The sequence below is a fragment of the Pagrus pagrus genome (assembly GCF_965226575.1).
Source record: "Pagrus pagrus genome assembly, chromosome: 3".
Classification (NCBI taxonomy): Eukaryota; Metazoa; Chordata; class Actinopteri; order Spariformes; family Sparidae; genus Pagrus; species Pagrus pagrus.
Window position 1 is genome coordinate 16,104,790 of NC_140187.1, and position 25,147 is coordinate 16,129,936.

General features: G+C 40.1%; 1 protein-coding gene across 2 annotated transcripts in view; it reads right to left on the minus strand.

Moving 5' to 3' along the window:
* Positions 1-25,147, minus strand: part of cfap20dc (CFAP20 domain containing) — a 39,599-nt gene that overhangs the window by 1,244 nt on the left and 13,208 nt on the right. For both annotated transcript variants that reach the window (XM_084349576.1, XM_084349575.1), the window contains 4 exons: positions 12,595-12,930; positions 10,647-10,838; positions 5,495-5,556; positions 247-341 (listed from right to left, as the gene is read on the minus strand). In XM_084349576.1, coding sequence (XP_084205702.1) covers positions 247-341; positions 5,495-5,556; positions 10,647-10,838; positions 12,595-12,930 — 685 coding nt within the window. The remainder of the gene's footprint in view (positions 1-246; positions 342-5,494; positions 5,557-10,646; positions 10,839-12,594; positions 12,931-25,147) is intronic.

Below are 25,147 nucleotides of genomic sequence, written 5' to 3' on the forward strand. Positions count from 1 at the left end.
TCAGGAGGTTCTTACCCTTAATTAGATACAGTTTCACATGTTTTTCCCCCTGTGCTGAGTGCAGTCTTTGGTGGAAGCTTGACATTTTTGTAAGCTCTGACACTGCTGGATGTTTCCATTAGTTCGATGCATTTGCGCAATTAGTGTGGCTAATGTTAAAGCATTGTATTGTTTGCCACTTGCCTGACTTTAGAGGACATGACAAGGCGTTGGAGTGCAAAAGGACAAACATTAAGGTAACTGTACCTTCGATTATATTTTCCCGGTTGTTCCATGTGTTGCCTGACCTTCTCTGCTGGCTGGGAGGCATAATAGGAGGGCTGAGCACATCCATCCACTCCCTAGGGAAAAGACCATAAAGGCACATAGTCATGACAACACATACCATTACATTCGCCATCCTCCTACTGTACCTCTGCACATCAAATTGCCTCTATATGACATTTTAACAATGAAGTCCCATCATCGCGAGCTCTCAGAAGCCCATCTAAGCTTCCATCGTCCTTGAGCCACATCCTCCTGCACACTTAGCCTCTCCGCCTCACAGTTTTACCTGAAGGATCATTTATTAGATTCTGACTCAAGCTGTGACTTCCAAGTGTCCGCATTCTGGCCCCGAGTAGGGGTCTTAACCTTGTCTGTGTCTGTGAGAGCAGGACTTCCTTCCACTCTAAATGAGTTTATCTTGCCGGTGCTGAGAAGCACACAGGCTACAACTGTACATCAATCATTTGCCAGTGAAGTAATACACTGCTCTTTTGCAGGGTAGGAGAACCGAGAAAAAAAAAATATTTAAAAAAATAAAACGCCACAAGATGAATTACTACTGGGAAGCAATGTCATTTGTTAAACAGACTTCATAATCATTTTAGGCTATACATCAGTTACATAGTTACAATTATCCGCATACATCTTTTTTGCCTCTGGACATAACATCTCATAAAAGCACTACATGGCATATTTAATGAGGTTCTTCTGTATGATATTCAACTGACAGCAGGCAATTGAAACGCTCATCTCAACTCATCTCAAATGATTGATCACGTTACTCTCTCTGACAACAAAGTGCATTCACTAACCACAGTATTGTGTGTTTCCTATGCACATGCAGTATTGACAAAATCATATTAATGGACTTAAAGGAGACATATTTTGCCTATTTTCGGATTCATAATTTTATTTTGGGTTACTGCTAGAATAGGTTTACATGTTTTAATGTTAAAAAACAAACAATCAAAAAAATAACCCATCAGTCTGCTCTGCTTGGTCAGTTCACACATGCCTGAGCCATCAATTCTTACGTGCCAAACTAGCTAACTAATGTGTAAGATGGTGATGTAGTGTGATGTCACAAAGTCACAGAATTGAGGAGCAGTGTTTTCAGTGGGAGAGAGGAGCTTCTGTAGGTCCGGACTTTGACTTTTTTAACTTTAAAGATCTTTTACATGAACAAGAACCTATATAAAACCCTGAAGGAAAGGGAAAAAAAAAAGAAAAAGCACAGTATGTCTCCTTTAAAGGAAGTTAAGATGGTCCTCGAGTTTTGATTCTAGTTGACATCTAGGTCAGATCAGTAATGTACCTGAGAGGTAGCTCCAAGTTGAGGCTCCGGTCAAATAGCTATCATGTTGATTTAAAGGATGAGGTAGATGAACCTCTTCAATGATATCATTAATAATACAAAATCACATATTAACATTATGAGTGTATTACAGTATATGGTGCAATCTGAATTGAAGACTTTTAAATGTACAAGAACATATATAAAACACTCACATAATAGGTCTCTTGTACATTATGTTGGTTTTAATGGATGCCAATGAAATCTTAACAGGTATTATTACAGTAAATACAATAATAAAGTAGGTAAATCTACCTTTTGTGATAAGGTATCTTGAAAATGCTGCACCAGTGAAGCAAAAATACCAAAGATGCCGATGCTACCTCAAAGAACTGTTTGATACGATATCAAACAGATTATATCTCAACACCTGCAGGAAACATTAATGTAAAATGCAGGTTTTCAGTCGAGAAAATAGCTGAAATTGGCCTATTCATACACACTGAAGCACTCTGGTTACCAAAGATTAAAATTCAATCCTGAGAAAATAAAAAAAGCAATGAGGAAATGAACTCTTAAAAACAGGCCGATTAATTGTTATCAGATCTTTCTGTGCATTTAAGCAGGAATCAGAAATTTCTTCATTTCCAACCATATGCCTTTGAAGTGATCAAGCATATTATCTCCATTGAGGCTCTGATTTTTCTTTCTAACAAAGGCGCCCCACTCCAACAACCCCCTCTGACTATGTGATCGGCAGGAACATAGCACAAAAGTTAATGGAAGCAATTTTCGAGGACAAAGGCCTCTGCTACAGAGCTGCAAATTGGACTTCAAATTGTTAACGGGGACTTGGCGCAAGTGATTAAATTCTTAGATTTTAAAGTCATTATAATCCAGATACAGTAGAACCTGTGATAAAAGGAATAAATTAGGCTGATTTAATTTCAGTGAGAACACTGTTTTTGGTGGAGTTTATTGAAATTAAGCTTTCCAAATATCTCCCATTGACAAAGTATCAAGGCAACTCTGTTTGTCTGACACCCTCGCAACGGTGCTGAATTTCACAATTGTGTTTATTGTAAAAACAATTGAATTGTCACTAAAGGTCTGTCTGACAGCCTGATGTGTGGTTTCGCATTTTGTATGCCAGCCAAAGGCAGGCACAAGTATCACACGCAAAGGAACATGCTTAAAAAATGCGAGAGAAGCCCTGGCAACGTTAAGCACAATAACAGGAGCGTTTTAGTTGTCAAGAAAACTGGAGCTCTCAACAGCGAGGAAGCCTTGCAGTGATGCCAGGATGCTCAGAAATGATAGAATTCAATGTAAGGGTGTCTCAGAATGCAACGCCTTAAAGAAAAGGAGAGAAAACAACGACAAATCCTGTGCAGCTGCTCTTCAATATGTAAATCAGGGCTTGCTTCGAAGTCTAATTTCAGTAGTACAGCTGCAGATGCTGTACTGCTTTGTGAGACAAGTCGGGGAGTGTGTTTGAGGTGTCTGTCAATAGCAATATTCATCTCAGTGGACATCCAATCACACACCATAACCTCACTGAATATTTCAACAGCCCCAGAACATGTTAACTCCGATATATGACAAGGAGAAAAGCCAAAATTAAGTCCCGCTTGTTCTCACTGTTGATCAGATGAAATCAATTTAACATTTTGAAATCAGTTTAAAAACAATAACACCTAAATATTTCAGTGCATGGGAGTCCACGCGTGTTCACACCTTGCTTTTCATCAATAAATCACTAGTGTTGGAGAGGAGGTGGTGGCATAATTTGAGTAGTGGAACTATGATGCAATGCCTTTGTCTTGTTTTGTAACATGCAGCACGCATGTGTACGCCCACAAAGAGATGTAGATGTGCAGAGACAGGGCTCTGCATCAGCGGGCAGCGAGGCGATGCAGAGTCTCCAGAAGCCTCTGAGGGGGAACCAGGGGATCCATCCATATACTGCCATGGTCGAGTCTTCAGAGGAATATGCAGTGCTTGAAAGACTGCCCAGAATTCAGATTGCACTACATACTGTAATACGCTCCCAATGTGTGATATTGTATTATTAATGATAGTACTGAAGAAGTGTGTCTACCTTCTCCTCTAAATCAACATGACAGCTATTTGACTCGAGCCTCAACGCAGAGCTCGATCTCTCTATATTACTGATCTGAACGAAATGTTAATTAGGGTCACATGGAACATAATTCCATTTCATCTTGCCTTGAAAACTACGAAGGCCATCTTAACTTCCTTTAAAGGAGATCTATTATGCTTTTTAATGTTTTTCCTTTCGTCAAGTGTACAAAGGTTCTTGTGCATGTGAAAGATCTTAAAGGTTAAAAAGGTCAAAGTCCGCACCAACACACGCTCCCTTCTCTCGCAGAAAACTCAAATGCCTCGTCAGTAGTCCAGCCTTTATTTCTGTGAGTTTGTGACATCACACTGTCACCATGTCACACATTTGCATAATTTATGCCTAGAGGCTAGTTTGGCAAGTAAGAATTGATTTAGCACAGCTGCTCTGTTGTTGTGAGTGGTGCTGGGTCAGGCGTGTTTGAGCTGACCAATCAGAGGAGAGTGGGTATTCAGGAAGGAGGCCTTAAGGAGACGGCAGCGAAAACAGAGCATTTCAGACAGAGGGGGGGTCCAGTGCAGTATAAGAAAACTGGTGTGTTTGAGCACTGAAGCCTGTAAACATATTTCAGTAGACAGCCAAAATGAAAATGAGCATAATATTTCTCCTTTAAAAACAAAATTCTACTCTCAGGTACTCAAAATGAAATGTTCAACACACAGACAAGAGAGGGGATATATTCAGATGAAGTGTTTTAATTTACCTTTCTGATGTACCGACTACCTCTAGTTCATTTGGTGGATTTTCTGGGTATGTAGGTATGTTAGCATTGTACACGCCTGGAGTTGATATTGGACACACTTTCCCAAATATTGAAAATAGCAGTTGCAAGTTCTTCTGCTTCCCCCAGTAATGTAAGCCCATTCATCAATATGTTTTCTTTTTGAGGTTAGAACTTTTCACTTTACTCTGGTTTTAACCTGTAGGCAGGTAAAACAAAGTGGAACATTCACTGAGGCTCTCAGTGAGCAGAAGTCGGCCTTTGCTTCATCAATGATGGATTTCTCCTTGTATGGCTGCTGAAAGTCAGAGCTAAACAGACTAACCCTCGCTTTTGTTTTATAATAACTTGAACCATCAGCTTTATGTCTAACATTAATCATGTAGTATATAAGAAGTGTTGCCCGACAGGCACAATAATGAGTGAAAAATAATCTGCGCTTGCAAAAATGACAACAGCAGTTAAGGGAGAAGAAAACTACCGTACCTGGCACACTCTCAATTTATTTATACTCATCAGTGAGCAAGATAAGCCCCAGTCTGCATATCTATCTGACTGTTGACATTTAGCTTTAATTCTGCAGTCACTGGTTACCATCTGATTAGGAATTTCAAGGCGAGTTTCATGTAAATGCAGCCAAATACAAATGCAGGCTACGTAAGTCCACTTTATTCAGGAAATGTATGAAATACTTTCGTAACTATGGTTACTAACAACACAGTAGCCAAATAAGTTAGATTTTTCGAGACAGCATGTCAGTATTTTTTAAAGAGAACAACCCTCTTGAATCGAGGGTCTAAGGACAGAGGATGTTGTTCAGAGTACAGATTAAAAACGCCCACTGTGGCAATGTGAATGTGATTTTGGTCTGTATAAATAAAATTTACTTGACTTTACCCTCTTCACAGCCTGGCCTTCATGCACATACAAGGTGTGGTATCACCACACAAGGCTTGTTTATTTTCTTAAGCTTTATCGACCTTGTCTTGTAGTGTGCACTTTATTGTAATTGTGCACATTCGTAGCTCAGAATATGTGTTGTAAATGTGTGTGGCATGTGCTTGCTTACCTTGGGTTTGACTGCAGGAGGGGGTTCATTTCCTTTTGATAGTGGTGACCCTGATTAGCTGGCTGGATCAGTAAGGGAAAAAGTTAAAAAGTTCAAATATCACACAATTGTCACTTAAAAAATGTTTCCAAAAATCAATATTCAGTTATTTCCATTAAGTTTAAAATCCTATTAAATGATGTGATGGGGCATGAAAATATTTTTTTTTTCAATACAGCCCAGTGATACCATTATGTCCACCTCCATCTATTTATGCTGGATTGCTTGACAAATGAGAGTTGTCTCAGACAGAAATTGTGTATTTTTTTTTGACAGATAAACTGTCAAAGGCCATCACTGTTGTGGATATTGTGCTATTGTTGCAGCATACCTGGATTTTATTTCAATTGAAATACAAACTGCATGAGGAGTGATTTTCATATGAGAATGTAGAATTAAAATCTACAGCAGCTGAGCCACAGAAGGAAAACATGTTATTTAATAGATTTTCTCAGGTAGTTCTTCTTTAAATGCAGGCTGAAAAGCAACATGTCTTTTGTGGAAAGACCGCGGCTCAGGACATCACCTTACATTGCCAAAATGTATCACAATCACAATCACAATCAAATGCTTCTACAGTTTATGGAAATCCTTGAGCAGCCTGTTCAGGTCGTAACAAAGAGTCCTCTTCTATATTGTGTGCCACGCTTACTGGCTTAAGAGTACAGTTTGAAAGATCACTGCAGAAAAAAACACAAAAAAATTGGAGAGAGCAGCAAGTAGCTCAAAACAACAAGGTGAACAAGCCGAGATCAAGAAATCCAAAAAATCTTATAATCTATTCAGAAACTCAGCCACTGTAGGGGAACAAAGGATTGTAGCTGGCTTGTATGTGTGATTGGGGCCTTTTAAAACACTAACAGCTACATTCTTTGCGAGCTGTGAATATAAGCGGGCGAAGATAAGGATGGTGCCACTTTCAATATATAGTAATTTTCAGCTGCAAAAAAAGCAAGAGCATTACCCTCTCCATCTTGTCAAAGCTAAAGGACCATATTACAGCCTCAGGAGGCTATTTAAGCCTAGTGCCTGCTTAAAGGCTATTACATTGCATGACGTTGATGAAGAAGCAGTTATGTTGAAGCCGTAGTCCCTGCATTGCTTAAGTAAATTTTAGCTATCTGTGTGCTCCAGTCCCTTCTTTATGTAATCCTCTTCTAAAAATAAGACAGGACCCAAAATTGTACCCTGTGGAATTCTGCAGGTAATGTGCGCTGATGATGATGAGTTACCTGTGGGGTGATGGAGAAAATTCTTTTAGGGAGGTAGGAGCTGAACCACCTCGGTACTCTATCTGTAATATTAAACCCAGCGCCTCAAATGGTCATTTAAACGTACATGAGCTGCAGAATCAAAGGGAACGCTTAGGTCTAAAAGAATTAGAGTTACATCTGCTGCTAACAGAAGCACATTACTTATTTTGAACAGACATCACCTCTTATTCCGACTGCAAAATGTGGTGAGGAGTGTGCGAACACAGAAGTACTGGCTGCCTGTAGCAGAGGAGCGAGTGTGATGACTTGGATGAAATACTAACTGCTGTACAGCCTCTCAGAAAAACCCGGGATAGATGTTGAATACGAGGTTGTTACACATCAGGAGTCTCATTTATAAAATTGATTTACAACCAGTTTTCTAAAAAGAATGACTCAGAAAACCATGATTAAGAAGTTATTTGGGATGCATATGTGAACTTAGCAAAAGCTTTATGAACAATGTGCATGTGTGTTTGGCTTTGTTTGTCGACCCACTGTTAAGTCATCCGAATAACTTGCCTGGCTTCAATCTCCTGTCGAGATCTGGACTACCAAAAAGTATGATTTTCTTTTTCTCTTTTGGTCTATTCCTGAATAAACCCTCATTTGGATTATATAAGGGGAAACCGCAAGGCAGGTGCAGCAAATTTAAGTTAATTTGAGATGCATAAGTTACGAATGGTATTCTTATGCTGTGTTCCTGACAACTTGGATCTCGAAAAAACCCTTCAACGAGAAAATGTACAATGGAACGCCACTTAAAGTTGGACTTCCTACTTGTAAACTTTGGGCACATCCTTCTACCCGTCACACAACAATGGCAGCACCCGTTGACCATATTCACACAGCGGCCATTTTCCTCTGACATCTGGCTCAAGGTGGGTGAGGTGAGGTCAGATGTTGGAGGTTTCAACTAGGAAATTTCAACTTCTGTCATTGTCTGGAACGCATCATTAGAGCCTGCTTAAGCAAGGTTTTTATGCTCAATATCTATGAATCAAGTGTAAGGGCACTCAGAAATGATCTTAAATTCCAGCATAAAAACATTTTTAGAAATGTTGTAGTTTAAGCTGGTAGCTCTGTTCTTTGACCAGTTTTCTTGACTGATGTTCAAACATTTATCTATTCTGGTGCTCAAGCTCCACTGCACCTCCCCCTCAACAAATCCACCCCTGTCCATCAACTGTTATGCTGCACGCTGGGTCGAATGATGCTACAACAATCTTTTAACCCAAAAGAGCTCTACTTGTCTCTGATCAGCATCGCTCTAGACTCCATCAATTCTTTGCCTGCCCTCTGTTAACGAGAAACAAAACAGTTGGTTGTAAAACCATTCTGCATAGCATTCCTGGGCTGCACGGACATGTTTGGCGTTGATGTTCAACAACACAGCACTAGTGCCAGATAATTTCTTTTTAGCATCCATCTTGCTGCCTTATTTATCAGGGCAGTTTCAAGGTGATGGCTGACGGATCGGCTCCACTCTACTGACTGTTTTCCTGTTTTTTATTCAGTAAATGCTATTCCTGTTGTTTACCCCTCATTGTACAACTGCCTTGGCATCATCGAAGGCCAAGGAGTATTAAATAAATGAGTGAATCTCATCCCGTCTCCTAACATATCTAATGTTAATAACCCTTCCATGATTCGAAGAAATATCTTGGATTTAGCCTTGCACATCGACATGAAAGGAGCTCGCTTCCAAAATTGGACTTGTATTATTAAGTGAAACTATACCAGACAGGCCTCAGAGTCCTGGCTCAATGCCAGTTGCTGGATAAAACTTGCTTGGGAGTGACATTAAAATTAAAGGACAAGTATTGATTTATGTAAAGAGTTGTTTCATTGTATAATTGCTTAACTCTTCTTCAGAATATTGATTGCATTGCTCTGAATGTTTATGCTGCGGGAAATACATTAATTCCATATTGTATTTACCAGCCCCTATGGGAGCTGACAGTCAACACAACTTGGTAAAAACTCCTCCAGGGTGACTTCCAGATTAATATTTTTCAAATAAACTTACCCACATTGCTGCCAGTCATGGACGCACAAATCATTCACAATCAAAAAATAGATCAAATCCCTTGTTTCCACCCCCTAATTTGCTCTTGCTGTTTGAACCGGAAAGCTATAATGATCTACTGCGAGAGCTTCTGGCACTAACGCTGACTGGCAGAAGCACTGTCTCATCATTTTTATATGGACAGCTAAATCTGACAATTATCTACTCTAATTTTGAAGGTGTCAATCCCAGATTCGTTTATTAAAACCTTAAAAACATTTTGAGATTGGATTTAGTCCTTCACGTGGCTCTCATCAGCAATTAATTGTAAAAATCGGCCGCCTATTATGAGAAGTGATGTGGTTGAAACTTTTAATTAAAGTTTCAACCACATCAAAAGATGCATTTGATGGCTCACCTTTATGTCGAAACCAACTATTCAACATCACCACTGGAGTTCATTGTGGCTGAATTCATTATGAAGGAAGGAGATCTACTTATGGAGCCAAGAGGGGCTGAGTATTTTATACTGACAGACACCCGTATGAGTTTTACTTTGTGAGTGTTTCTTATCTTCAATCTGTCATCTGTAATCAGACATCATGGTCACATATTAAGGTGTCTGAAATCTGGATTTACACAATCATACAATCTATAAGGTGATTATTTTGTTTTCGACCTGGATAACTGGAGCACTGGTACATCTGAGCTGGTACGGCAGCTTCGGCTGCAGAGACAGAGGCAACAGCAGGGCTACTTGAATCACAGCATTCAGGGACAAGAAATGGCTTGTCAGTTCTTGTGGAGGAATCAGATCCCCAGACAATGACGATTCTATTCCTAGATCCCATTCACCGTTCTTATTTTTTATCTTTCACAAACGCTTAAATCTTGTTAAAGTTTTATTTGTAACAATACCACTAAAACTATACTTGAAAAATGACTTCCTTATCTCTCTTCCTCTCTCTTTATTGGCAAGCGTTTCCTTAATATGCTGATGGTGGTGCTGTTGCCATATGTATTTAGAATTGTAAAGCACTGCAGCTGATTCTGAAAACATCACTTCAGGGTTTGATGAAGTCAGATGTAAATCTCATCCCGTCCCTGTGGAAAACTCTACCTACTGCTGCAAGGTCTAATAAAGATACATGTTTTTGTTGGTGACCACATCGCTGTGTCCTCAAAAAGAGGAACCATGAGATGATAATCCCTGCGGTAATACCGCTATTCATCGTTTCCTGCTTGAAGCTCAGTGTATTAACAGATACCTGCATGTGTGGAAACGGTAACAAGCCTATACCTCGAGCATCTGTAATTAATGTATTCACAGGGGATCCTTCAGTGGACCCAGTAGGACCAGGCGGGGCAGTGCTCTCTCTTCATAAGTGCACTGTGCTTATGCTAATGGCCCATAGATCTACATGACCTTCAATAGCCAAGAGCAAACTATACCATCTTTGAATTCTAAAAAAAGACTTCTGGGGATAATTTCAAATGACCTAAATAATTTTTTTGTCACTGGGGGAACGGTGGATATTATACCAGTGTACGTTTAAAAGCTGTAAGAGGCCAATTAATGTGTTTCTATCTCCATAATCTTTTGTAATGCAGAAAACACGCCGGAGAATGAGGTGCATTAGCACTTTGTGGTAGCATAAGTTGGGGGCTTGAAATGGAAATGAGCAAGGGTGAGGATCAGCCAGGGTCAAAAAAATTATTCCAGATGGGAGATATAAAGGCAGACAACCTGCTAATTATTGTAAATAGTAGATGAGCTGCGCATAAGTGTCAGTAGTTAGCGAAGAATCAACAAAAGAAAAGAACAAGAGTCGCAGAGTACGGCGGCACAGACCGTGAAGATGTGGGTCCAGGTCGAGGCATCGTCACTGCTCACGCTGATGCTGACGTTACACTGGTGGATCTGAGATGCACTGAAGCCCAAGGCTCTACATTCATCTTCCTCCTGCTCCCTTTTTAGACTTGCCAGCATTCGAAGCTCCTCATCATCATCCCCATGAACTCGTAGACTGTTGTCCTCTTCTTCCTTTAAAACCATGAAAATTAAATTACTTATGTGGAGGTAATCCCAATGACAATGCCTTGCACTTAGAACACCAAGTTGAGGCAATTCATTGTGCAACCAATACAATAGTGTGAATGGTAAAAGAGCAGACAGTAGTCCCAGACAGAGCTCAGGGCAGCACATAATTCATTGTTTTGACCCTCTAAGGAACTGTCTTTTTAACAGTGGATCTATGGAGCAATATGCTAACTTGATTTGTGACAAAATGCAAGGAAACCTGCTGTTGCCCTGGTGGTGAATCACTGGCAGTCAGTAAAGCAGTGCTGCAGGGAGGGAAACAAACTCCTTGTCACATTTCTTTGACAACCTTTCAGTCAAAGCTTTCACTGCATGCTGTCTGCTGGAGTTGGCACAAATCGACAGTCAGGAGCTGCACTGATGAAGGATGCTGGGATATGTCTCAGCAGTGAGTTGTGTAAATGCAGAAAGTAGCAGCCAAGTGACAGATCTCACTTCAGGCCTTGTGATCTTTCCAGTTGACTATCCTCTGATCCTGGATCTTTTCAACCGGAGCAGCGGCCTACCTCAATTTGTAACAGACCAAAGTCTGATCCATCGCAGCACGGCATTAGAAACGTTTTCGCAAGTCCTCCATAGCTGTCCAAATCAGCAGTGACCGCACATTATTTTGAGCAAGGCGAGACAGCTTGACGGAGTAAAGTCTGAGCTTTTAATAAGCTGCACATTTGCCACAAGGCCTCCAAAACTCACTCGGCAGCTCCTAGCTGAAGACGAATATAATTGTAACTGTAAATTATGAGAATTGTACCAAGCCCATCTACTGAAGACTGTAAACAAACACTTTCCAATGGAATTCAATCAAACTAATGTTTATTTAACCAGGCTGCATTAATCAATTTTTGAGGGAAGAAAAACATCAGAACATTCACTCTATTTTTTTTTTTATTCTGTTGTGATCTCTGCCAACTTATGACAATAATATCTGGCTATTTGGTCGATCCTGCTGTTGTAGATGTTAAATTTTTTCGCCATCCACTCAATAACATTGTTTGTCTGATGTTTGATGTTGGGTGAATAGTGTGTTTATCAAAGCTTTTTATTTTTGGCGGAAACAGTTGCCTACAGGGATTCTTTAGAGTGGCTAAGACTCAGACTATGAAGTAAATTTGCCAGCCATAAAAGGAAAACATGCACTTAATGAAGCTTAAACCTCTGTAGTTAATTCTCCTTGATTATTCGGACTATGAGCATCCCCTTTCATTTCACACTTTTGATTAGAATATTTCATAAATGTTTGTAGTTAAAAGATTATATCTTTTTCGCCAGGACATAAAACAGTGTGCTCACTCTCGCTCTTTCCCTCAACGATGACATAAAACGTTAAATCAAAAAGCATTAATGATACAAATTGATAAAGTCAGCTTGCCGGCGCGAATATAGGAGGCGTTTGTTGGGATGTCAAGCTTGTTTTTGCGGGTGAATATGACATCTACGTGATAAATAATGAGCACGTTTGCTTTGTGAGTGTTGACACAGCGAGAGGTTATCCAATTTGGCAATGTCTTTTGTGGGAATAATGTAGCATCAAACATGGGCATTGCAGAGTGGAGGTAATTAGGGGTGATGGCCAATCCACAGCTATTCAGTTAACTAAGAGGTGCAAAATAATAGTCATTTATATGCTTGTCTCTTTGTCCTAAAAAAAACCCTATATAGAGCCATAGCACTCTGGATGAAGCCTGGTGTGAAGCAGTACCTTGTGCTGTGTGTCATCCAATTTGATTTCTTGCAGAAGTCTCCGGGAAAGTGATACTCTGCTGTTCCCATCCACTTCCCGGTTCACTATCCCTTCACACTTCCTGTGTTCCTGCCTGCTGGCTGTCGCGTTGGGTGAGAGGCAGCGTGTGGGGACAATCCCGGCTGGTTCAGCTCTCCCACTGGGTGGAGACTGCAAACTGGTGGGAGCCGCACTGAGCTCTTCTTGTGCTGTTTGAGGCTCAGGATGGACATCAAAAGTTGTATTGGGAGATCTGGGAGTAGCAGGGTTGGACTCACTCGTTATCTGATGCTGGAATGTGGTGTAGCTCTTATCCTGAAAGAAATACAGGGACTAAGTGAGCAAATATTGATTTAAAATGACTGGCACACTGTAGAAAAGATGGTTAGTCATGACCTAAGACTACACTAAGACTATATAGCAGTCTGTTTGGAAAATTCTGGTGTTAGCTGAACAACTTTGATGTTGTGTTCTGCCCTTTAGATTGATGTGCGCTTAATGAAACATGATAATGAGATGACACACAGTCATTGGGATTGACCAGGTGTTGGGGGCTTCGCTTCAAATTAACCTCTCTTTTAAAAAGGCTAATGGCATTTCTCCTTAAGTCTGCTAATCTTTCCCACCCTCAGTTTCAAAGTTAACACTCAGTGATGTAGTTAAAAATTTGTCGCCTACCAATCAGGTTACATAACACACTGTACGTACAGACTCAGTGCACGGTTCTCCCTCAACATCAAAGGAACACTCCACCGAAAACCAAAGTTTTGAATATCAAACACTCATCCCTGTAGGCTTGAAAAGATACGTGATTCGGATAAGTTTGTAACTTGCTGCTTTTTCTGAGGATGGCAGCTGGATCCGCAGCAGTAACAATGGATTCCAAGTCTGACCCAGTTTCACTGCGGGAAAATAAAAAACATCCGGGGAAACTTTATTAAAAAATTCCTGCAGCATAAACCACTTCTGTCACTCACAACACAGGTAAACCAAACGACCATCCTTGGAGCCACACACAAATGTGACTGTAGTAGGTGCATACATAAAAGCACGCTAGCGGCATCCAAAAGCTGGCCAAGTGGCCATACTGGAGAAAACATGATTGGTTTGGTTTGAGAGTATGGACAAAGAAAGTTTCTTTCTTCTTTTGCAGTGAAATTGGGTCGCGGTTGGAAAACACTGTAACTGTTGAATCAAAGCTGACCACAGCTGTGTTTCCCATGAAGGAGAACGCTATAAAAGGTTTCAGAGCCACCATTCAAGCCCACAGGTGGTAAATGTTTCATATTCAAAACATACATGGTGGAGCGTTCCTTTAATGGTGTTGTTCTTTACATTTTAGGTAATTAATCACTTAATTTCATATCTTATCTTTACAAATAGATATATAAAGTTTGAGTTAACACTGTACCTTCAAAATGTTCAGAGCAGCTTTTATAGATTCCATATGGGATACAGAGGATTACAATTGCAGAATATACAGAATACTTACAACCAGATTGCCAGCAAATCCTAAATTCATAATATAGACATTCTCTGTCTCTCATGAATTAAACTGCTTGAAGCTTCTTTCAGAACTGCACGTCTCTCTATCGCTTTATTTCTTCCTTCTGCTGTCTCTTTTTGAGGTGTTTTCTTTCATCTCGGAGCTTTGTTTTGGGGTGAAGGGTTATCATAAGCCCCTTGAGGTTTTTTAGCTCATCTGCTCCATCTGTTATTTGTTTTCTCTTTTCTTTCCACGCTTTATCATTTTCGTAAGTGCAAGTGAATAAACAATGGGCTGCATGTATTATTGAAAAGCCTGATATGGGTGTGGCTGTGGGCATGTGGGTTTGCAGTGTGTGCGTGTAAAAGTGTGTGAAGCAGCCTGTGCGCTAAGGGCACGTAGCTGTTTGGCTAGCGTTACAGTGCAAGAGTCACGACAGCTTATTATCATACTCCTGCATACTCCATTCTTTTAGTTATTACTGCATTAAAATAACTACATTTCCCTGAAAATATAACCAACGTTACCTCGGTCTACTGTATCTCATATGATTCAGAGTAGTTCAGACAGTGAGTGTTCATTGCTTTGTTTTGCTTTTAATATTTCTCTATGTTTAAGAACAAACGTTTGCTCAAAAGAATTGCATGAACCTGATGCAACACCTTGAAAGATGATATTGCCCCGAGTTGAGAAATGAGCAACCTGCCACAAATGAATGAAAATCAAAATCAGGCCAACTTGTGTCAGAGGGCTACTAAACACATTCTGATTCATCACTACAGCCAGGGTGGCAGAAGATGTGGTTTACCAAGCTAAGCTTATAACACTGCAAAGCTTAGGTGATATTTTAAAACATCTGTGTTGCCTGTCTTGCACTTAATGCTGTACAACTATTTGAACACAGCTGGCATACATAACCTTAGAAATATGTTGCATGTTACAAACTTTACCTTGCTAGTAACTTAAACTTGATTTTAAGTCAAGCCAACAGATAAACATTTAAACATTTCCTTTTTCTTTCACACATGCTCAGAGAATGATTTCCGACTGCACAGACATTTTGCCACTCGATCTCCACTTAGCTTAAATTATTACTTTTGCCAATGAGGTTATGTTGTCGCTCGTGTTTGCTTGTTGGTTGGTCTGTCGACAGGATTACACAAAAACTACTTAACAGATTGCCATGTAACCTGGATGGAGGTCGGGACACTCATTTCCAGAAAGATGCCCTGCTTTTCCATGGATGACTTTTATAAATCTCAGAAAATTGCTGCTGTGCACTGCTTGAAACTAAATTCCATCGACTAAAAGTGAAAGTGGAAGTGAATGGATGGTGTAGGAGTGATATCACTTTTTCTTGAACTCAAAACAGTGGACAACAAGAGAATGCTAACGTACGGCTAAGAAACACCAACAAGACTAGTTAAAAAAGGGAGGGCTGTCTGTCATGCACCAAGAGAGTTCAGGAGAGGACTACTCCTCACAGATTTGTTGCCAAAGAATAAATCACTTCCCTGGGACATGGCGAGACGAATGACAGCCAGGACCCAGCAGCCCAAGATTTGAGATGCTACTGGCTGGCCTGCACTACCATTCAGGCAGAGAGCCTCATCAACCCCTGTGCTTAGTAGGACACAGCCTTGGACAGCTGAAAAAAGGGAGAGTTAGCAACCTTCCTGACAAGCAAGCGTACAAGTTGAATTTGATTTGCACCACTGCTGCAGCACTGTGGATCTCTGTCAGATGACCAGGATAACCTCTTATCCTCACACAGCGGGGTACAGACTTTGAGTAATTCTGAAAGCAAAATGCTACAGGAAACACTAACTGGGCCGCAAACTCTAACAGTCTTTGACTGACTTTGCTATTAAATATGTAAAAAGCATAAGTAGTGTGAACACTAAAACAAACAGCTTTCCCATGGATCTGGTCTCTGACATAATAGAAAGAATCCCACATAGTCTGGCTGCGCACACAACTACCAAAAACATCATAGTGCACATTGGGACTAATGACATTATGAAACAGCATCAGAAGCAATGAAACAAGACTACTGATTTATTGAACGCACTCATCTCCTTGATTACCAAGTTGTTCATCAATGACCCACCACCAATCAGAACAGGAGTCGAGAGATTGACTGACGCCACTGAACACTAGGCGTTCAACTGCATGTATCCTTCATGCAGTGCACTCTATATTGACAATTTTTACTTTTGCTGAAACACCTCTGTATGATATAGCAGATGAAATTTGCCTCAACAAGTCAGAAGATAACCTGTTCATCTCCAATACATTTTACTTCCTGTATCACCCATCTGTTCCCTCTGCCAAGGACAAGAGCCAAGAGGAATCAAAACAAGATGAGACACAACACCACACACCAGAAACCTCTGTGGACAGCAGCAATTTCAGCCTGAAGAAATGACCTGACTTTAAAGCATGGGGGATGTCAGAGCCAAGAGAGTGAGTCTCCATCACACATGTCTACTACCACCTGTGAGGATTCACTTTCTTCAACCTCCTCGAACTCCATTCAGTTCTTCCTCCTCACCAGTCACTGCTGCCTCCCCCTTCACTTCCCTCCTGGAGCTTACTGTCTAAATGAAAGAGCTGGATACCGCTGGGACCAAACATACCCCTCAACCATTCCTCCATTCTACGGTTTACTTTTTCGGTCCCCTAATCATGTAGTTAGTATAACTGGTTGTGCACAAAACACAGTTGTGTCCAGATTACAAGGACAATGGCACTCACAAATGTTCCCAGGACAAGCTGGAACCGCGTGTGCCAGTAGTTTCCTCTTTCTGTCTGGATAGATAATTGTGCCCTCTGCTCCGTCGTCAAATCTGGCTAATCTGTTCAGTTATCTGATATTGTGGTGTTGGTGTTGTTCCTGGATCATTACAATTAACGATACTCCAGGACCATCACTTCAATTTACACTATGGTGATGAAAACCACATCTGGGGCAAGCTGTTGTGGCGGACTGGGTTTAGTATAGCACTCATATTCCATTTATACACATACATGTGGGTTGCTAGGGCTAGGCGATAAGTAATGCCGTAGGCCGCCTCCTCTTTTAGAAGACATCTTGGCCTGAGAAGACCGATGGTTTGAAAGAGGAGTAAAATAATCCATCTATGTCAAACTGGAACGACCGTCTCTGAACAGAGGAGGGGTGCTACGACATTACTTATCACCCACCTACAATGCTGTACTGAGTTCTCTCCCCAGACAGCTTAACAACCATTCACACCTGGGCTCACCTAGCCCTAGCAACCCACATGTAGGCCAGTTAAGTCAACGACCCAGAAGTGGCCCAAACGACTCTGAAACTCAGAGCTCACACGTGTCCTTAACGACTCTGTAAGGACACTCCCACACAGGGTTAAAAGCCTGCAACTCCCCTGCAATTAGTTAGAACTGAAGAAGCCTCTTGGATGAGAGGTGAAATGTCTTCAAGAAACTGAAACAAGTCTTGTTGCCTACGATACTGCACTTAGAGTTAAAATATAACCTTTCACAACGCTAAACATGTGTTTGGAAGAATAACTTCTCCCATGCATGTATTTTTCTGGTCTTTTTCTCAGAGTTGCTAAGCTGTGACATTAAGAAAACGTGATTGCTCAGTTTCAATTATGGTTTTGAATAGGGCTGGGCAGTACTTTAACTTTTTAAGGTATATCAATATGTTTCAGAAACAAGGTATTGTTTGAGATCATAGCGTTTGCTGACACCAAATTTGAATAGTCTTAAACTACAATGGACTTACTTGATACTTTTATACTCCAAAAGAGACAAAGAAGTCCAAAAAAGGTTAACTTATAACCTATTACATAATGTGCAGTTTTTCCTTTGCATGGTTTGTGGCTGTATATTTCAAACGTGGAAGGCTTTTGTTACGACTGAACATTCAGCCTACTTTGTAGAAACTACGAAGATATGTATCACATATCGCCATTAAGCCTGAAAATACAGAGATGAATTTTGGTCCATGTCTCCCAGCCCTAGTCCTGAAGCAACTTGATTATGATGTTCCAGGAACTACTACAAGAGGGCGTTATCAGATTGGAAATCTGTTACCATAGCTTGACATTTTCAGTCAAGTTGCCCATGAGTTCTACAAAGGTAGCTCTGCTGAATATTAAATCTCTTACCAACAAATACTTTTTAATTATTGAACGTACCACTACATATAATCTGGAATTAATGTGTTTAACTGAAGCCTGGCTAGATAACAGAAGCAGTTTATTACTTCTCATTGAGTCAGCCCTTCCAAGCTTTCATTTTATGAATGCTTGTAGACCTGAAAGAAAGGAGATGATGGCATCGCTGCTTTATTTAATTTCAATGCAAACAGTTATGTGGTGATCTTGCCTCCTTCGAATATATCCGCACTGTGTTGAAAGGCACACCACAAACCCTGCTGTTAAGAATTTACAGACCTTGAGGTCCTTTATGAATTTTTGCTGATAACGTGACAGAGCTGCTTTTTGTTATCTCTTGTCAGGGACAACAGTGAAACCGTTTAATGGAAGCAATGTCTATGTCAGTAAGCTTAACATCAGAGACTGTTGTTTCCCCGTTTGATAATTTCGACAGTAAAAGCTCTGAAAGACATTAAAGCTATTGCACCTGAAAAGGTACAAAACATCTCTGGCAAGGAAAAGGCACCATGTAGAGAAACACCCCAGCTGTTACAAGTCAGTGAAGAGAACACAGGAAAGCTGAGCGCAAATAATAAGTTTCAGTGATATTTATTTTAAAAGTGTAATGCAGTGGCAGATTACGTGACAAGGTAAAGCCAGGTGGGAGTAAAAAAAATGCAAAATACTTTACATGCATATGTTAACATGTTTGATTTAAAACAGAGCTTATTCTAATTCTAACTATTGTTCTTATCAATTAACTCCTACTGCTCTTTCATTCACTTCTAGCTATGGATGCCGATCTCAATGACTCACTCTGTATTGAGTGTTTGTTTTTCAGAGTGATTGTTGTTCGGGGTGCTCTATCTGTGAGCTCTCCCTCATGCCTCTTAGCGCATGGAGAGCTGTTTTCTCTCCTACTCTGCTCTGTGCTGGACTGTTACAGTGCGTAACCATCGGCTCCACTTCTCACAGCAGTGGGTTTAATGTTGTTTTCCAGTTCCATCCCTTCATGGCGAATAGCCGTGGTGGCTGTTGCTGGTCTCTGTGATGTTTGTGTGCAAATTATGTACTGTGATAAACTATCGCGCTGTGACGCATCGGCGACGTATGGAGTCGATTGATTTCTCGTAAAGTGGGCGTGTGTTATGTGATTGGTTTTTCTCTTGCATTTTCCCCCCCTTTGTTGAGATTAAAGCATCTTAAAAGTATTACTACACTGTAACTGCAACTGTATTTATGGTCTATTATATATTTGTCTTTTTGTATTCTATTTCATTTGTATCCTATTTCGTTTGAACTAGTTTAGGGTGTTATTGCTTATTGATTTTGAATGGTGGTCTAATTTAAAGTGATTTTAATTGCCTGTGTCTTGCCTTGTACACAGAGCAGAATAATATAAATAATTAATTTCTTTCTTTCTTTTATTTTGTTTCTTTCTTACAGCACTGAAAAAAAAGAAGATTGAAATCGGTGTCCTGTTCAGCAGGCCATCAAGACACAAAACACAATATCAGGTTGGAAGCCATAAACATGGCATAACATAGTTTAACATGAGTCATCTCAGCTGCTGATGTTTAAATGGTAATTTATCAAATGTGTCATGGTTTGGGTTTTTGGCTTAGTTAGGGTTTTTTTTTTTTAGGGTTTGTTTTTTTTCTCTTTTTTAATTTCCTATATATTTCCTTGCATCTGTAAAGCACTATGAATTGCCTTGTGTATGAAAGGTGCTATACAAATAAATTTGCCTTGCCTTGCCTAGTTATTGCTTCCTCTTTTATTTTGTAAGGTTCATCCTCATGTGTCATGTTGTGTTATTTCCTGTCTTTCCCATGTTTTGTCTCCCTTGTAATTGCCCTAATTAGTATCCTGATTAGCCTCCTGTGTATTTTAGTGCTTGTGTTCCCTCTCTCTTTGTCAGTTTGTCTGTTTGGTTTCCCGGTGTCTCTGTGCTGCTCCTCGTGTTTTCTCCCCTCCTGTTTCTGGATTCCTGCCTGTGTTCCCTGAGCTTCTGGTTTGTACTTCTTTTGGTTTTTGTTTTTCTCTTTCTCTTTTTGGTTTTGCCCCAGCCTGTTTTTGTCAGTTTTGTTGCTTGCTTTTTGGACTTTGGAGTTTATGGTCCTCCCTCCCCTCATCTGTAACTTTCACACAGACAGTGAGGCGGACTATCGGCGCATGATTCCCGCATTCAAAGGGCAGTGTGATTGGGAACTTGTGACAACAAAATGTGTTTCATGATCACTGAGAAAATAGGTGACCTTACCTGATGATATATTGAATCTTTTGTCATTATTTGCTAATAAACAATGCACACTTCATTATTTAATTGGTGTTTGCGTAGCATGTTGATCGTTATTTACACCTGAAATCAAACATCTCCTGACCATGCATCCCTGCCACAGTTGCTGTTAATGAGAAAACAAAAAATCTATTTTCTGTATTTTTTGTTGTTGCAAATTAGCAAAAATCCTAGTACAAATAAAAGTCCCTTCAGTCCCTTTAAAAATAACTCTTCTGTGCCTCACCCAGAGCGGATTATCTGATCAACAGCACTGTTCAGTGACGTTTATATTGCCATACAGAGTTGTTTTAGTTTGAAGTCTAAAGCAGCAAGCTGGTGCTGATTTCCTTTTATTTATACCAACAGTACCCTACTGTTTTTAAAAAGGTTTTTCTTGTTGGCAGGTGGTTCGACTCTGGCCAGTGAGACACAGCATTAACAAAGTGTTTAAGCTACTATAAATAGCCTAACACAACCTTTGAGAGAAGAGTGAAAGTATTAAAGGCACCCTGAGGAGTTTTCTTGTAAACAAACAAAAGTTATGTTTACATGAAATTTATCAAAACACATTTCATCTTTGATGTCTGACATGTGTGTTGAATCCATTTCCTTCATTATAATCCTCTCTCTTTTTAAAGTATGTTAAATCCAGCAGGAGATCAATAGAAAAGTGTGACACCATTGGCAGGACCATGTATCGTGTCACCCATCTGTGTCCTCTGGCATGCACGAGATTGAAAAAACAGGGACCCACTAAGAAAAACTGCTCTATAGCACTTCTACAGGTTGAAAAGAAATCCACAGGGAACCTTTAAATGAACTTATCTCAGCTAATTTGGGGGAAGATGAATGGGCAGATACAAAAATAACTCCAGCTATCCCACAGTATGTTTCCAGCATATCTGAGGTAATATGCAGTTTTCAGCTTTGTGCTCCACCAGACATTGCCTTGCTCCATCAGCCATCATAAAAATCCATCACAGCAAAACATTTCAGCACACTCCAGCCTGTTGAAGTGTAGTTTATACCTGAAAGATCTCTGGTTATCGAATATATGAATTGTGTTGACACCAGTGGGAACAGCCATCTTGCTGTCTTAGAAAAACTGTTTTTCTCGGATATTACTGTACATACAGGTGTGGCTCTTTTATTTTCCCCTCTGAAGAATAGTCACTTCCAAAACGACCATCTCACATAAAAGTTGGTGTGAAGCCAGGACATATAAAAATGCTCATCTTCCTGCAGGCTTTTTCACGCACTAGATCAAAGCACTTAAAGCTGTGTCCACATACCGTTTCTTTATAGCAGAAAACTGTGGCAGTGCGCTTGGGAGTGCTGGGTTAAAGTGCTTGTGTTTTGAAAGAAAAGAACACTGCACGTTGGTTTTGATTGACATTAGCTAGCGCTATTGTAACAGAGGTTGACAGCACAGCTGACGACAAGCTTACAACGCGTGGGGTGATAAAAGTACAACACTCTCCAGCAACATTCAGTGTACGGAAGATCTGCTCGCACAAATGGGCTTCTTACTCTGTTATGATTGTTCCTGTCAGATAAAGTTCAGAATAGACAGACACAGCCAGAGCAAGCTTTTCCTCCATTTTCCTGGTTACCAGGGTGACAGATGACGAGTCCCGCCCCCATCTAGTATGAGATTGGTTGCCTGAAAAAGAGCGACAGTGATGCACTCAGCACTATTCTGAAAACCTCAGAGTTTTTCAACTTGAAATGGTTGGAGCGGCCGCAAAAAAGCGCAGCACTTTGAAAGAAAAAACATTGTGTAGACACAGACCCGTACTCTGCTCTTACAGAATGGAAAGACATGATTCTTTCTCCACCATCTAACCCTAGCTCATACAACGTGATGGCACCTGATTTCAATGTGTTAACTTGCATTAAACATCTTTTGGTGTTATTTCATCCTGAAATATCACATTTTTTTGAGGTGTGTGCATTTTCTCTCAAACTCAGCTGTTTCTACAATGAAGCTGAATTAAGTCAGTTGTTTTCCCAGCATGCCGATGGACATTCCCTAAAAAGTTGCAGTTGTGATTTTTTTTTTTTTTTACATTTAAAGAGACTGTGCAGTGCAGAATGTAATACACATGGAGAGAAAAATAAAGAGCTCTATAAGCTACATAAGGCATAGCAATATCAATGGCAACAGAGCAAGTTTCCAATCTTAAGAAGTGATAGACATGCCAGTGGTTGTCGCACACCTACAGTCAGAAAATCCAATGTTCAGATGCATGGTCCTGGTTCAAACAGTAGGTGTTTAAGAAAACAAGAAAGAAAGAACGAAACACTCTATACGCTATATTCTACTAGTGTAGGGAAATGCTTTTTCTATGTGGGTGTTTGTTATGATTGAAGGTGTTCTGATAGGCTCAGTATTAGGGCAGTGTTTGAAAAGGCTACATGATCATTTAAACACAAAGACACACAACCTGTGTGTGTTTCTCCTTAGCTTTCCAAAAGCAGCTCAAAAGCATTCTCCTTCTCTGTTTGTTTGGTTTCGAGATGTAGTTCCAGGAGGCATTGCTGATAATAAGCTAATAATAAGCTACGTCTGGCTTGTAAACAATGTAAAATGGCAGCCAAGGAAATTGAAAAGGTTTTACACATTCAACAGAGGGGAATACAGATATAAAACTATTCTCCCAGCCAAACAGAAATGCAAAATTGGAAGAAAAATGTCAACTCGGGGGAGCAAGGACCATACCGGTAGTTTACAAAGGTCACATTTTTTCCAAACAGGAGCTGTTTTAAACGGAAGGTTTTTAGCATATCACCCTGGTCTGACTTTACATCTTTACATGCACACAATTTTAGGGCAAAATAGTGAGTCTTGGGAGAGCACATGAGCTGCTGATACCAAAACCTGACATTTAGTGTAGAGTAGTTTGACTTGAAATCGACCTTTTTTCTTCAGTTTCAGTTTATCAGGGTAGATGTTGTTGTTAAAATTCTGCAAAGGAAACACTACTTTGATGCAAAATTAATTATCTTAAACCTAAAATAATCAGCTTCAAAACAAAAATGAGGATCCACAGTTTGAATTATCAGACTTATTATGAAGTTTTTAATAAGTAAGTAAAAGCAATTATCATTTCTTTGAAGATAGTTATCTTTACAATTTTCCTGCTCAGCATAAAGAAACAACTGTTCTTTATTATATGACTCAGAGAAATTAATAAGTTATCCGATAATAAATAACCCCACTGACCTTTGAAGTTAAAGTATACTGCATACAGTTAAATGCGCATTATGAAATCTTACAGTACAAACTACAAAATATGCTGTGTGCATTTTGAGACACACAGAAATTTTAAATTGAATCAAAGAAACTGAGTCAAATCAAACTGTAGGCATGACTATTCAAACGTGACAACACAAATCAGAATACATCCTTAAAGGGGACTTTTCAGTGCATGTGCACATACCTTTAGGAGTGCCTCCCAACCCACAAACTGTGAGACATTGCAGTGCAGTATTGTCGGCTTGCTAGGTCAAAAAACATGGGATTCAGCAAGCCATTCAGACTTTGGCCTCCTTCTTATGTTAAGTGCATGCCCATATAAATAATACTGCCCCCAAGCTGAGTATCTCCACCTATGGCTTGAGAGCTACCTCTGCAAAGGTCTGCCATGTTTTTCTCATAGGCACCGGACCCGCTTGCATTATGTCAAAGGTAAGAGTTAAGCACAGCTCTGTTGTTGGCTGCACAGACCTGCAAAAATCACTACATTAGGTGCCAGGATCAGAGGACATTAGAGTGGATTAAGTTTATTGTTGATATAAACATCCCCATAACAAGTGGAAAACTCTTGTGTGTGCTAACCATTTTAGTTCAGAGAGCCTCTACAAAGCTAAAAGCTAAACACAGGAGCTGCTCTGTTGATGGCTGCAAGAATCCACACAAAAGTCTTTTTCTACTCCCATCTGAGGATGTCAAGACACAGCAGATTAACTTTAGTTTATAAGGAATCCCGCATAACAACTGGAAAACTATTGAATTGTGTGTGTATGTTTTTCACTTCACACTGCTAACATCACAAGCTCAAGGATGTGTGAATTTTAAAACAGATTTTATTATCAACAAGGGCCAGTTACTGTGTAAGCTCAAGAATGAATCGATACTGTCTGTCAGTCTGACCCGATTCAAACTTGGAAGATGTCAGTTTTGCGATGTTTTATGTAATTTTACTGTTCATTTTGTATCTCCGCCTGTTGAATCAGGTGTTAGCATGTTACTTGGCTAATGTGGCTACTCCCAGTCCGGGGCGATTTTGGACTAATGTTGTCATATTGAGAGACAGTTGAGAGAAACTATGTGAATGTTAAGTTTCATTTGAAGCCCACTAAATAATGAGAAGTAGGACTGATGCCGGGAAAGGTTTGTTTTTGTTTTTTTGGTGTAGTAGCGATTCTTGTGGTGATATTCACAGGAAAAGTGCCGCTTACTGGAAGCTAAAATGCAGACAGAGCTGATTGCCGATACGGTGAGCAGTGCCTGTTCAAGCTTGTGTGAACTGACCGATCAGAGCAAACTGGGACATGAGATAAGGACATGAGTGTTTTAGACAGTGTTGCACTGGACAGTATGAGAAAAAA